This window comes from Oryctolagus cuniculus, chromosome 2 (assembly GCF_051225735.1).
Source record: "Oryctolagus cuniculus isolate XC-2025 breed Fujian yellow rabbit chromosome 2, ASM5122573v1, whole genome shotgun sequence".
In the NCBI taxonomy this organism is placed as follows: Eukaryota; Metazoa; Chordata; class Mammalia; order Lagomorpha; family Leporidae; genus Oryctolagus; species Oryctolagus cuniculus.
In genome coordinates, this window is record NC_142868.1 from 179,085,664 (window position 1) to 179,101,343 (window position 15,680).

Consider the following 15,680-nt stretch of genomic DNA (forward strand, 5'->3'; position numbering starts at 1 on the left):
GATAATAGGAGTGTAATTTACAGAATTGTGAGGACTAGATGAGGTACTGTTCACGAAGTACTGAAGTCTTCACCACCTGTCAGGCACTGTTCTATAAGGTTTACTAAGACCTGAGCTTTAGAGTTGATACACTTAGTTTCTTATCCTGGCTCTGCCACTTACTAGCTCTGTGATACTGGGAAGGTTACCTGTCTTTATTTATTTTTGTTTTATCTGAAAGTCAGAGAGTCAGTCAGAGATCTTCCATCCACTGATTCAATTTCCAAAGTCCCACAACAGCCAGTGATAGGTCAGACTGAAGCCAAGAGCCAGGAACACAATCTACATCTCCCACATAGGTAGGAACCCAAGTACTTGAACCATGTCCTGCCGCCTCCCAGGGTGCACATAAGCAGAAAGCTGGAATCAGAAATGTAACTGAGACCTGAACCCAGGCACTCTGATGTGTGACACGGGCATCTCAAGCAGCACAGATAAAGTAATCTTCCCAGTATTATACAGCTAGCAGGTAAGTGTCTCACCTGTCACAACAAATGCCCATCAAGGCAAGTAACCTTTCTGAAGCTCAATTTCTTCATCTCTAACATGGGGATACTATCTACCTCACAGGATTGTTCTGAAAATTACATGAGATACCCCTATGTAAAACCCTTATCACATAGTAAGCATCTGGCAATTTAAGAAGTCAAAGTAGGAGAAGTATACTTTGTGTTGACTTCACGAAATCTAAAACTTTTAAGCAAAAATCTCTAGTTGCAGTATAAACTACCCAAAGTAAATGAGAACTGTAGCATGTGAGAGCTAAACATAAACCTTATTAATTTTCTAGACTGACAAATTTCAAACTGCTCTGAAAGCCTTGAGGTTTTGGAGAGGTGTATTAGTAGCTCCAGGAAGGGCAAAGGGAAAACATAGTAGATAGAGCTCAGTTTTGGGAACTGTATCAAGTTTTATTTGGAGGGAAAGAAGGATTTTTACTGTAAGACATAAAAACTTAAAGAAAAAAAAAACAGATTTGGACTAGTTCCCTCAGAATACAGGATTACTATGGCCTCTTCCAACATAATAGCACAAAGAGTATTTTTTTTTTTTTTTTTTGACAGGCAGAGTGGACAGTGAGAGAGAGAGACAGAGAGAGAAAGGTCTTCCTTTGCCGTTGGTTCACCCTCCAATGGCCGCCGCTGCAGCGGGCGCACCGCGCTGATCCGATGGCAGGAGCCAGGATCCAGGTGCTTTTCCTGGTCTCCCATGGGGTGCAGGGCCCAAGCACCTGGGCCATCCTCCACTGCACTCCCTGGCCATAGCAGAGAGCTGGCCTGGAAGAGGGGCAACCGGGACAGAATCCGGCGCCCCGACCGGGACTAGAACCCGGTGTGCCGGCGCCGCAAGGTGGAGGATTAGCCTATTGAGCCACGGCGCCGGCTCAAAGAGTATTATTTTTAAAGTATATTTTAAGATTGAATTTGTTTTATAATCTACTTCTTAAATCCTTCAGAAGTTTCCAACCAATGACACATAATAAACTTACATAAAGAGTAGAACCAAATAAAGATGTTTACTCTAACTATAAACATTTCCTTAACAAGTTAAACCGATTAAAGTCTTCCTAAGGTGAAGGAGTAGAATATTAGAATTTATTTCTTGTATTTTTCTTCAATACTTCTGTACTTTTATCTGTTTCTCATGTCTGTGATGTCTTCTCCATGTGTCTTAGTATTGCTTTTCCCTAGAGCTCCAGCTCAAGCCCTATATTTCTAAAAATTCCAGCTTAAATATTTTCATGTCTTATTGTTTATACTATTTTTTTACTTTTTAACTTTTATTTAATAAATATAAATTTTCAAAGTACAACTTTTGGATTATAGCGATTCCCCCCCCATAACCTCCCTCCCACCTGCAACCATCCCAACTCCCACTCCCTCTCCCATCCCATTCTTCATCAAGATTCATTTTCACTTATCTTTATATACAGATCTACTTAGTATTTACTAAGTAAAGATTTCAAAAGTTTGCACCCACACAGAAACACAAAGTATAAAGTACTGTTTGAGTACTAGTTTTACAGTTAATTCACATAGTACAACACATTAAGGACAGAGATCCTACATGGGGAGTAAGTGCACAGTGACTCCTGTTGTTGATTTAACAATTGACACTCTAATTATGACGTCAGTAATCACCCAAGGCTCTAGTCATGAGCTGCCAAGGCTATGGAAGCCTCTTGAGTTCGCCAACTCCAATCTTATTTAGACAAGGCCATAGTCAAGGAAGTTCTCTCCTCCCTTCAGAGAAAGGTACCTCCTTCTTTGATGGCCCGTTCTTTCCGTTGGGATCTCACTCACAATTTTTTTTTTTTTTGCCACAGTGACTTGGCTTTCCATGCCTAAAATACTATCAAATACTATCATGGGCTTTTTAGCCAGATCTGAATGCCTTAAGGGCTGATTCTGAGGCCAGAGTGCTGCTTAGGACATCTGCCATTCTGAGTCCGCTGTGTATCCCACTTCCCATGTTGGATCATTCTCTCCTTTTTAATTCTATCAGTTAGCAGACATTAGTCTTGTTGTGTGATCCCTATGACACTTAATCCTATCATTATGATCAATTATGGACTGAAACTGATCATTTTGACTAGTGAGATGGCATTGCTACATGCCACCTTGATGGGATTAAATTGGAATCCCCTGGCACGTTTCTAACTCTACCATTAAGGGGTAAGTTGATTGAGCATGTGCCAATCTGTCTATTGCTGAAAGTGGAGTATTGAAGTCCCCCAATACTATTGTATTGGAGTCTAAGTCTCCCTTTAAGTTCCTTAACATATCTTTTAAATAACCCGGTGCCCTGTAATTAGGTGCATATACATTTATAATAGTTACATCTTCCTGTTGAATTGATCCCTTAATCATTATATAGTGCCCCTATACCTATTAGATAGCTCCCTCTCCAGTATGTCCTAAATCCAACTGGTTACTAAGTAATGGTAACTTTTTAGTACTTCTATTTCAGTCTCATTAGCACTGCTATCAATCTGAATCTCATGCTTGTCTCCTCAGCTACAGAAACTCCTGAGCAGTTTCCATGATGTTTCTGATAATGGCTTTCTTCTGCATATGGTTATTTGATTATTCTGTCCAAAAACACTGATTATTTTGCATCACTGCTTTTGAAATTCTAATCTGGAGCCGGCGCCGCGGCTCACTAGGCTAATCCTCCGCCTTTTGGCGCCGGCACACCGGGTTCTAGTCCCGGTTGGGGCGCCGGGTTCTGTCCCAGTTGCCCCTCTTCCAGGCCAGCTCTCTGCTATGGCCAGGGAGTGCAGTGGAGGATGGCCCAAGTGCTTGGGCCCTGCACCCCATGGGAGACCAGGATAAGTACCTGGCTCCTGCCTTCGGATCAGTGTGGTGTGCCGGCCGCAGCGCGCCAGCCGCGGCGGCCATTGGAGGGTGAACCAACGGCAAAGAAAGACCTTTCTCCCTGTCTCTCTCTCTCACTGTCCACTCTGCCTATCAAAAAAAAAAAAAAAAAAAGGAAATTCTAATCTGGAATCAAGTAATAGCTAACACAAAACTCAGCTATGAAGATAATGTAGCATCTAAGAGCACAAAACCTGAATAGAGAAGAGCTTTCTCAATTTTTTATCTCCTACGATACATAAAGGGGTTGGAGTTGGAATCCAATACTCTCACTGAATAGTCACACTCTCTTATCCTGTGAATCTGACTAGAAATTAAGTCATGACCAACAAAAATAAATTTAACTCAAAGAAGCTGAATTCCAAAAGGTAACCTTATCATAAGAAGATAGTTAAGATCAAGGTAAGTAGTAAAATAGCATTTACTTCTTTTAATACATGGTTTTCAAGTTAACCATAAACTATTTCTTTTCAAAAAACAGATTTGAGGTAGCTGAGAAAAAGGAGAAAAATCCATTAAACTGAGACCCAAAGGGAAAACTGGGGTTAAGGGTGCAAGCACACTGGTAATAAAATTGTACTAGAGTTAATGTGGCTCAGGATAATTACCTGGCTCTTAACTTCTTTGTAATCAACATTGAACAAAGGAGAGAAACAAATTATACAGCTCATTATCTCAAAGAGAAGCCTCTGTTTTTTGGACAGTGGTAGATAATGAAAAGAGTTTAAGTGTAACTAGCTCTGTCACTTAGAAACTTTATGCTGGTAGACAAATCACAGTCTAGGACAGTTTTTCATTTGTGAAATGGAAAGAATATGTATGCTATTTAATTCCTAAAATAAGATAAAGATACATTTTATAAACTACCCAAATATGAGTAGTTTATTGGAGGCTAGATGTCAAAGAGAAAACAGAACCCTGGGAAGTCGTTAGATGTGAAGTCAAATTCTGGCCTGCCACTTATTTGCATGACCTTGAGTAAATCCAAACCTCCTTGCTCCTGCAATTTTGTCAACTGCAAAATGATAATTACAACACTCCTACAGGTATTTTTGTGAGACTAATAACTTATATGAACATTTATAATTTATAAAGCACTATGCAATCAAGTGTTACTACTGCAAGCTAGTTTGTAGCTACTATCCTGAGTTTTAGACAATAGGACTAAAGAGATGTTTTGTTTGGCAATATGTCAGTACCAAGCTTTCAAGAATAAGTGCATGGAATGCTTAACTAAATTTCTAACACATGTCTTGGTACTTCAGCAAATGTTAGGGCAGGGATGATGTAATTCTTAATAAATAACCCCCATACACTGAATTTGTTCTGTTACTCAAAAACTAACTGATGAATGAACACTTAATTGAACAGGATAAAGTCTAGGCAGCTGTCTTTTCTATGCATCAATATGATTCAAGCATACCTAGTTGGAACAGCAGAAAGACATCTCATCTATATGCCACTGGGGAAACGGGCAGTGCAACGCGAGTGCAATGAAGAATTATAGTTGTTCTACTTCATGGATAAGTAGGTACAAAAAGTGGTGGAAAGGCTTAAGTTTCAAATATTTATTGAGTGCCTACTACATGTCAGGCACTGTTCTATGTACTTGAGATGCAATGAGAACAATGACCTTGCCCTCTTGGAATTTATATTTTAATGGGAGAAATAGACATTTGCAACACAAATAAATAAAAGTATATTATATGGTGGTTGAGTGCTATGATGAAAATTAGAACTGAGAAATTAAGAGTAATAGCAAGATATACTACTTTTAACAGCTTTATTGAGATAGAATTCAAAACCATACAATTCACCCATATAAAATGTACACTTCCAAGACTTTCTGCATACTGAGTTATATAATGGTTATCACAATTTCATTATCCCATAAAGCAAGCAGTCATTCCTCATTTCTCCTCCTGCCCCACTCAGCATCTGACAACCATTTAAAAAAAAATTTTTTTTTTGACAGGCAGAGTGGACGGTGAGAGACAGAGAGAAAGGTCTTCCTTTGCCGTTGGTTCACCCTCCAATGGCTGCCAAGGCCGGCGCACCGCACTGATCCGAAGGCAGGAGCCAGGTGCTTCTCCTGGTCTCCCATGGGATGCAGGGCCCAAATACTTGGGCCATCCTCCACTGCACTCCCTGGCCACAGCAGAGAGCTGGCCTGGAAGAGGGGTAACCGGGACAGAATCCAGCACCCCGATCGGGACTAGAACCCGGTGTGCTGGCGCCGCAGGTGGAGGATTAGCCTAGCGAGCCATGGCGCTGGCCCAACCACTAATTTTTTTTGTAAATTTATTTTATTTATTTGAAAGAGTTACAGAGAGAGGTAGAGCCAGAGAGAGAGGTCTTCCATCCGCTGGTTCATTCCCCAAATAACCACAACAGCCAGAGCTGAGCTGATCTGAAGCCAGGAGCCAGGAGCTTCTTTAGGGTCTCCCATGCAGGTACAGGGGCCCAAGGAATTGGATCATCTTCTACTGCTTTCCCCAGGCCATAGCAGAGAGCTGGATCAGAAGTGGAGCAGCCGGGACACAAACTGGCACCCACATGGGATGCTGGCACTGCAGGCTGCAGCTTTAACCCACCATAGCACCATAGCGCTGGCCCCGACAACCACTAATTTGCCTTTTGTCTCTTTGGATTTACCAATTCTGGACATTCCATATAAATAGAAATCATACAACGTGTGATCCTTTGTAACTGACTTCACTTAATGTTTTCAAGGTTTGTCCACATGGCAGCTTTTTTAAAATTATTATTAAAGTCAGAATTAGAGAGGGAGACAGAGATCCTCTATCTGCTACTTCAGTCCCCAAGATGGCTGCAACAGCTGGAGCTGGGCCAGGCTGAAACCTTCATTTTCAGGCTCTCCCATGTGGGACCAGGGGTCCAGGTATCTGGGCTGTCTTCTGCCGCTTTTCCCAGGCCATTAGCAGGGAGCTGGATGGGAAGTGGAGCAGCTGGGACTCAAACCAGTTCCCACATGGAATGCTGGCAGGTTGCAGCTTACACCAAACCAGCCCCAACATGGTAGCTTTTATCAGTATTTCATTCCTTTTAATTGCAAAGAAATATTCTATTGTATGAATATAGTATATTTTGTTTAGCCATTCATTGGTTGACAGACATTTGGGCTGCTTACACTCTTGGTTATTATGAATAATACTATTATGAACATCTGTGTTTTATGTGGACATAATTTTCATTTATTTTTGGTATAATGGAATTGTTGGGTCATATAGTAATTCTATTTTTAATTCTTTTGAGGAACTGTCAAACTATTATCCAAAGCAACTACACCATTTCATACTTCTGCCAGAAGTATATATGGGTTCTAGAATCTCCACATCAATGCAAATATTCTTTTTAGTCCTAGTCATCACAGTAAGTGTGAAATAATTTCTCATTACGGTTTTAATTTGAATTTTCCTGATGGATGGTACTGAAGATCTTTTTAAGAGCTTTGTAGCCATTTGTGTAACTTCTTTGAAGAAATATCTATTCAGATCCTCTGCTCACTTTTTTTTTTTAATTCAAAAGGCAGAGTTAGACAGAGTGAGTGAGAGATTGATTGTCCATCCATTGGTTCACTTCCCAGATGGCTGGAACAGTGGGGGCTATGCTAGGCCAAAGCCAGGAGTCTGTAGCTTCTTCCAGATCTCCTATATGAGTGTAGGGGCCCAAGGACTTGGGCCATCTTCTGCCTTCCCAGGCACATTAGCAAGGAGCTGGACCAGAAGCAAGCAGCCAGGTCTCAAACTGGCAGCCATATGGGATGCTGGCATCACACGTGGTGCTTTTACCCTCTATGTCACAACACTGGCCCTATAAAAATTAATTTGAAAGGCATATTTACAGAGAGGGAAAAAGAGTCTTCTGCCCATTAAAATTTTTGATTTGTAAGAGCTTTGTGTTCTAGATACAAGTCCATTCTCTAGTTCATTTTGCAAAGAATTTTCTCCTAGTTTGTGGGTTTTCTCTTCACTTGGTATCCATGAAGGACAAGTTTTCAATTTTGTGATGTTCACTTTATATTTTCTTTTGTTGCATTTTTTGTTATCCTACTTAAAAAAATCATTTAGTATCATAAAGATTTACTCCTATGTTTTCTAAGAATTTTAGCTTTAAGTCTTATATTTAGATCTTTTATCCATTTTAATTTGTACATACAATGTAATAGGAATCTAGCTTTATTCTTTGCATTCAGATATCAAGTTGTCTCAGCATTGTTTGTTGAAAAGGCTATACCTTTACTCAATTTTCTTGGCACACTTATCAAAATTATATTAATCATAATTTTGAGAATTTACTTCAGAACACTTCTATTCCACTGAGGTTAATATTTACATATGATGGTAAGGAAAGGTCTTTGAGGCAATATTTAAACAAAATCCTGAATGTAGTGAAGAGTAAAGAATACTAATACCTGGGGGAAGACTGTTTCAGGTTTTGGGAATGGCAAGTAAAAAGACCAAGGTAAGAACGTGCTTGGTGGAACAGTGTAACTGGAATGGACTGAGCAATGATGGGAGATGAGGTCAAAGCCATAAGGGAGGAGAGTTGGTGAACCATGTAGAACTATGATAAAGACTTTGCCTTATTCTACGTCAGGTGATCTTTTGAATAGAGGACTCATGTTTGACTTATTTAAAAAAAGATTTACTCAGTTGTTGTATATAGAGGGGGGTTAAAAAAGAATAGAGGGGGAGGAGGATTATAAAATAGATTATTTGGAAGGTTATGGTGACAACTGTAACAACAGTTGGCAAATTCAGGTGTTAGTGATTGAGGTGATGAGAAATGGTAGGATTCTGACTATTTTTCAAGGTACAGGTGTATAAAAAAAGTCAAAGGTTAACAGGTTTTTTTTTTTTTTTTTTTTTTTTTTTGCTTGAGTAACTAAAAAAATAGAGTTGCTTTTTATTAACAGGTAGGAGATTACAGAAGGAGCAGTTTTGGAGTTGTTTGGGAGAATTAGGAATTCAATTTAGGCATGTTCAATTTAGGCACTGTCTAGTTGAGGTAGCAACTAGACAGTGAAATATGAACAGTTTGATATGCAGATCTAGAATTGGCAGATATCTGTTAGCTATATTAAAGCCTTGAGTGAACAAGAACATGTAGTAAGGCGAGAAGATCTAAGACGAAGCCCTGGGGCACTCTTAATGAGGATGGTGAGGTAGAAATGAGCAGCAAACAAAAAAACATGGTGTCCTTGAAACTGAGTGAAGAGTGTTTAAGGAAAAAATGAGGGATTGTGTCAACTGCTGCAGCTCTTTGTGTAAAGTGGGGACTAAGGACTAATCTTTGGATGACAGAGATGTGACAAGTTTCTAGGAGATAAGAGAAAATATATACATAATTGGTACAAGGACAATTGGGAAAAAAGGAAGTGGAAATAGTATAGACAACTCTTTAAGGGGTTTAGTTATAAGAAAGGACAGGGAAATGTGGTGGTAGCTGGGAGATGAATTTTTTTAAATGATGGAGATCTTAGATCAATTTTGTATTCTGATGGCATGATCCAGTAAGTAGAAGACACGAAATGCTAGAAATGGGGCAATTACTGGAGTGATATCCTTGAGGGCAAGAAAAGATGAGATCTAGTGCATAAGCAGAGAAAATGAACTAGGATAGGAGCAAAGATAGCTCTTTCACAGTACCAAAGTGACAGCAGAATATACAGGTCCATGTGCTGCTAGGCTGGTAGATGTGATGGGAGCATGTTGACATTCTTTCCTGACTGCTTCTGTTTTCTCAGTGACAGAATGCATTATTGTTATCCACAGATAGTTAGGACAGGGATGGGAGATATTGCAAGGACACTAGATGTTTGACTTCATTAAATTTAGCTTATAAACTGTAAATAGGAGGCAAATAAATAAATTTCAGTTTTGTACAAGGAAACAAAAAAAGGTATAGTGACAGAGAATAAAAGGATTAAATTCACTTAAATCATGAGATAAAAGTTCCATTATCTTTTAAGGAGTATTGAAAAGCTTGAAAGTTATATATATAAAAGGAATATAACAAACATTTGTGTCCCTAACAACTGGAATTAAAAGATGTTAATAATGCTGCATTTGCTTCAAGCTTTTTTTAAGTTAAGAGAAATAACAGTTTGGTAAATATTAAGTACTCATTAATTAATATGTATTTAATGAATGATTACATTCTATAAATGTTAAGGAACACCCAGGTTATCCTGCAAGAGGCAGTAAAAACTTATATAACTTTGAACTCAAAATTTAGACTTGGAATAAATTTTAGTGGCAGTCTAATTTGTTTACCTGAATCTCCTATATGACATAAACAGCTGTTTTTTTAAAGATTTATTTACTTATTTGAAAAGAGAGGGAGGCAGAGAGATTTTCCATCTGCTGGTTCATTCCCCAAATGGCCACAACAGCTAGGGCTGGGGTAGGCTGAAACCAGAAGTCAGAAACTCCATCCTGATCTTTCATATGGATGGCAGGGGCCCAAATATTTGGGGCATCTTCTGAGGCCTTCCCAGGCACAATAGCAGATCAGAAGTGGAGTAGCCACAACTCAAACTAGTGTTCTGATATGGGATGCAATTGTTGCAGCTGGCAGCTAAACCCCTCTGCACCACAATGCCAGCCCCATAGCTGACTATTTTTTAAAATTCACTACTGACAGGAATCACTGCCTCTAGAAGAGTCTATCTATTTCGGATAGTTGTTAGAGTAATATTCTTCATGTTGAGATACTTTAGTTTGCCTTTTTGTTTTTCTATTCACAGATCTTAGTTCTCTTCTTTATAGTCATAAAAGATAAATGAAATATTCTGTGATTTTTAAAATATTTGAAAACATCTAGCAAGCTTCCTGAAACTTTTCATTATATCCTAATCCCTTGTATTATTCCAGATGACATTTTTCTTTTGTGACCTTCCTCTATTCATGTTGCTGTCCTCTGGATATTCAGTTGTTTGCTTGTGTTCGTCTTCAAGTGTGACATTCCAAAGTCAATGCCATGCTTTAGGTGTAATGTGATTATTACCTCCTCTTTTCTGCAGTCTAAGTCTAAACTTTTGTGTAAGTCCCATCATACAACTGAATTTACAGCTTCTAAAACTTTTCAGTCTTTTGCACATATGCTATTTTTTTTTTTTGGACAGGTAGAGTGGACAGTGAGAGAGAGAGACAGAGAGAAAGGCCTTCCTTTGCCGTTGGTTCATCCTCCAATGGCCGCCGCGGCCGGCGTGCTGCGGCCAGCGCACTGCGATGATCCGATGGCAGGAGCCAGGTACTTATCCTGGTCTCCCATGGGGTGCAGGGCCCAAATACTTGGGCCATCCTCCACTGCACTCCCTGGCCATAGCAGAGAGCTGGCCTGGAAGAGGGGCAACCGGGACAGAACCCGGCACCCCGACTGGGACTAGAACCCGGTGTGCCAGCACCGCAAGGCGGAGGATTAGCCTAGTGAGCCGCGGCGCTGGCTGCACATATGCTATTAAATCACATCATTCTCTCTGGCTCTTTCATAATCTAGTGCCAGCAGCTGAGGTAATTCTGGGTCCAAAAGCACACATTAATATTGTTGTATTAAAATGTTAGTCATAGTATCTTGAGAGTGGACAGGCTGTCTGCCATTAGATAAGCCACTGCCATTCCTCTGCCCTCTTGCTTTTGGTATACAATCCATCTTAGCTGACTGTTCCACGATGCTTGAAACATTTATTTATCTATAAGATTTATTTATTTACTTGAGGAGCAAAGTTATATAAAGAGGGAGAGACAGAGAGAGAGGTCTTCCATCCACTGGTTCACTCCCCAAATGGCCGCAAAAGCTGGCTGATCTGAAACCAGGAGTTTCTTCTGGGTCTCCCACACAGGTGCAGGGGCTCAAAAGCACTTGGGCCATCTTCTAGTTCTTTCCCAGGCCAACAGTAGGGAGCCAGATTGGAAGAGCAGCAGCTGGGACTGGAAACTGGTTCCCATATGGGATGCCAGTGCAGCAGGCTGATGCTTAACCTACTATGCCACAGCACCTGCCCCTTGAAACAGTTGTTTTTTTTTTTTTTTTTTTTTTAAATTAGAGTGTTTGAATATGGCTCACCATCATATCCAAGGACAATAGCAGGTATACAAATTATTCACTCCTTTCCTGAGGAAATGGTGACCAAAAATATATACATTACAGAACTCTTTCAATTCCTTGTAATTGTAATGAATCCCGTTTAAATACTTCAGTGAGAGCCCATTAATTTGGGTGGGGCTTATACAACCAACTTTTCATCTTTTTCTGTCGAATTTAATCTTGTAAACATTCAGTCGATTGTAGTTGCTGTCTTTTTTTTTTAATGGTGTTTTGAATTTTGTTTAAGATTTATTTTATTTATTTGAAAGGCAGAGTGACAGAGAGAGAGAGAGAGAAAGAAAGAGAGAAAGAGAGAAAGAGAGAGAGAGAGAGAGACCGACCTTCCATCTGCTGGTTCACTCCCCAAATGGCTACAACTGCTGGGGCTGGGCCACGCCTGAGCCTGGAACTTCTTCCAGATCTCCCACATGGGTGGCAGGGGCCCAAGTACTAGCGTCACCTTCTGCTGTTTTCCCAGGGGTGTTAACAGCAAGTTAGATAGGAAGTGGAGCAGTAAGGATTTAAACTTGAACTCCAGTAAGGGATATGGTGTCACAGGCATGGCTTGAGCTGCTACATCACAACACTGGCCCATTGCATAGTCAGAAAGTTATTGCTTAATTCTTGTAGTGGCCCCAACAATAATCCTCCTAATTAACAAATATGCATATTTGCTCTCTTCATGTTGTTAGTAAATACAATAAATAAGGTTAGTTATGGGCAGCATTCTGTAACATACCACTGAAGTCTTCCCTCAGTCAAATTCAGGTTTGACAGTAATCCATTCACTGGTTCTTCTGAACCATAGTTACTTAACTAGATAGGATTTCATTTAATTAGAGCATTATTTAACTCACAATTACCAACATTTCTGAATTAGTACTAGAGCTTACAGTGATTAATGCTTTCCATTTAATTTTTCACTCTAGAATTTTTCTTTAATTTGAAACATTAGCTTTCTTTATGTAAAACCAGAACACTTGATAAAATAACATAACAAAATTGTTAATGTTCTGCTGTTTTTTTCTTGATAAAATTTGGAATTAAGTACATTTACTTAATGTATTTCATGTGAAAAGAGGTATGGTTTTTAAACATTTAAATTACATTGATTTCATGCTGCTGATACTTTAATCTTGGGAACTTGAAATTTCACATACTTCAGTGAAAATTATTATTGAACTCCAATATTATTGCCACCCTTAAGATATTTTGGCGGCCGGCGCCGCGGCTCACTAGGCTAATCCTCCGCCTAGCGGCGCCGGCACACCGGGTTCTAGTCCCGGTCAGGGCGCCGGATTCTGTCCCGGTTGCCCCTCTTCCAGGCCAGCCCTCTGCTGTGGCCAGGGAGTGCAGTGGAGGATGGCCCAGGTGCTTGGGCCCTGCACCCCATGGGAGACCAGGAAAAGCACCTGGCTCCTGGCTCCTGCCATCGGATCAGCGCGGCGCGCCGGCCGCAGCGCGCTGGCCGCGGCGGCCATTGGAGGGTGAACCAACGGCAAAAAGGAAGACCTTTCTCTCTGTCTCTCTCTCTCACTGTCCACTCTGCCTGTCAAAAAAAAAAAAAAAAAGATATTTTGGCATAATCATATGACCTGTTCCAATATATTAGTAATTGTTCAGATAGGAGAAACACATTAAAATCAAAATACTTACTATAGAAGTAGGCTGCTCTGAAAAGCACCAATGATAATTTTTAATTATTGTATTACAGAATTCAAACAGCAACATGGTAATGTACACACTGTATTCACAGTAATGATCAGGTTAATGGTCTACCCTTACGTATACCAAAAAACAAAACAAAACAGAAACCAAGATCCAAAACTTAGACACATGTTAAAAAGAAAAGTTAGATAAACAGAATGCAAAGATTACATATATATAAGTACTTAAGAATCCTTACCTCCTCACAGCATCGCCTGCTTACAATAGCCCTATAGTCAATTCTATCCCAGAGCTGGTCCCTTAACTTTAAGAAATTTGGGAACAATTTTCTCCAGTTTTTCCCTAAAGCCCAGGGAAAAATTTCATACTTGGACTCTTCTTCATCTTCTTCAACTGTGTTAGCCAGGTACCTAATAAAGAAGACCAACAACTCAAAAAAGAAATGGGTAAAAGGACAGGCAAAAGTAGTTAACCAAAAATAAATGAACACATTAAAGACGTTCAACCATACTCGTAATTAAAGGAATGCAGATTAAAAATATATAAGTTTTACAAATACTGAATTTTGTTCTAGAATGAAGTTACCTGGAAACAGTCTGATCTTTCAGGTATCACTTTCACGATTTGTTAGGTGATCTGGAGCAATGTTCAGTCTGGAACTAATTATTCCTCACTACTAAGGCAAGACCTTTCTGAGTACTCTTCTTAACACCCCATGAATTATAAGTTTTCACAGTCTGGCTGGTGGGAATAGGCTTACTTCTAGTCCTTTATGAATGTAGGCCCTGTTCTTCCTAGTCTTTTCTTATCATCTTCCCACACACTTGAGTAGTTTCCTTATACACTTCTGGAAATCGGAATTCTGTTGAATATTTGAGGAGAACCAGGCATGCAAGGAAGCAAGAAAATACAACTGATAATAATAAGTATAATCACTCAAGCTAAACCAATTCAAAAGTGACACACATGGTAGACATAGCAAAGACATCAAAACAGTTATAACTGGACCAGCGCCATGGCGCACTAGGTTAATCCTGTGCCTGCGGGGCCGGCATCCCATATGGGTGCCGGTTCTAGTCCCGGTTGCTCCTTTTCCAGTCCAGCTCTCTGCTGTGGCCCGGGAAGGCAGTGGAGGATGGCCCAAATGCTTGGACCCCTGCATCCGCATGAGCTTATGGCCATTGTGGCCATCTGGGGAGTGAAGCAACAGAAGGAAGTCCTTCCTCTGTCTCTCTCTCTCACTGTCTGTAACTCTACCTGTCAAATAAATAAATAAAATCTTTAAAAAAAAAAGTTTTAACTATCCCATAAGCTCAAAAAGTACACACATTGAAGATACACCTGTAGAGACAAACACAATATGTACAATGAAAAATACAGACTAGAATTAATGATAGATTGAATATTGTATATTGTGAATTATAGACAGCAATAAAAACTATCCAAAATGAAAACATACAGAGGAAAAAAAAGACACAAAAATCACAAACAGCATCATTTAGCTATGGAATAACTTCAAAAAACCCAGTAAGGGTAAAATTGGAGTCTCTAAAAGGCAGCAGGCAGATAGAAAAATATTTGAAGAAACAATGGTTGAAAATTTTTCAAAACTTAATGAAAATTATACACCCACAAAAAGCTCAATGAAATCCAAAGCACAACAAAGATGAGGAAAATTACACTAAGATACATCACAGTCAAATTGCTCAAAACTAATAATAGAGAAAAATCTTAAAAGTACTCAGGGAAAAAAAGGTAACACAGGAACAAAGATAATGATGGAGCAGATTTCCCATGAGAAATAATGCAAGCCAGGGCTGGTATTGTGGCATAGTTGTAATGCTGCTGTCTGGATGCCAGTATCCCATATGGGTGCCAGTCCAAGTCCTGGCCACTCCACCTTTGATTCAGCTCCCTGCTAATGGTCTGGGAAAAGCAGAGGAAGAGGGTCCAAGTGTTTGGGTCCCTGCCACCCATGTGGGAGACCCAGATGAAGCTCCTGGCTTCAGCCTCGCCCAGCCCTGCCCACTGTGGCCATCTCGAGAATGAATCAGTGGATGGAAGATCTCTCTCTTTCCATCTCTCTCTCTCTAACCTTGAGTTTCAAATAAATAAATAAAATTAAAAAGAAAGAGGGGGGAGAGCAAGAGAGAGAGGAGGAGAGAGAATGTAAGCCCCATAGATGCCTTTCCAAGAAAAATGGAAAACTTACAATAAAAACATTACAAAACACATAAAGGAACAAAGCACTATGAACAGAAACAGATCCTAAAGTCTTAAGATATTGCAATCAATATATCAGAATGTCTAATATGGTAAAAAAAAAAAAAATCTTGTAAGTACCTTGATAACATATAGGCATAAGTACACTTGAAAAATAAGAAAATAGAACACCTATAAATGAACATATAATTAAATTAATTAGCATACTAGACATAGCTGAAGATTAGTGAACCAAAAGATAAATCGAGAGCCTTGTTTGAG

General features: G+C 39.7%; 1 protein-coding gene across 4 annotated transcripts in view; it reads right to left on the reverse strand.

The window, feature by feature from the left end:
* Window positions 1-15,680, reverse strand: part of SPDYA (speedy/RINGO cell cycle regulator family member A) — a 50,182-nt gene that overhangs the window by 17,115 nt on the left and 17,387 nt on the right. For all 4 annotated transcript variants that reach the window (XM_017340848.4, XM_089326618.1, XM_051839950.3 and 1 more), the window contains one exon: window positions 13,435-13,606. In XM_017340848.4, the coding sequence (XP_017196337.1) occupies window positions 13,435-13,606 (172 nt within the window). The remainder of the gene's footprint in view (window positions 1-13,434; window positions 13,607-15,680) is intronic.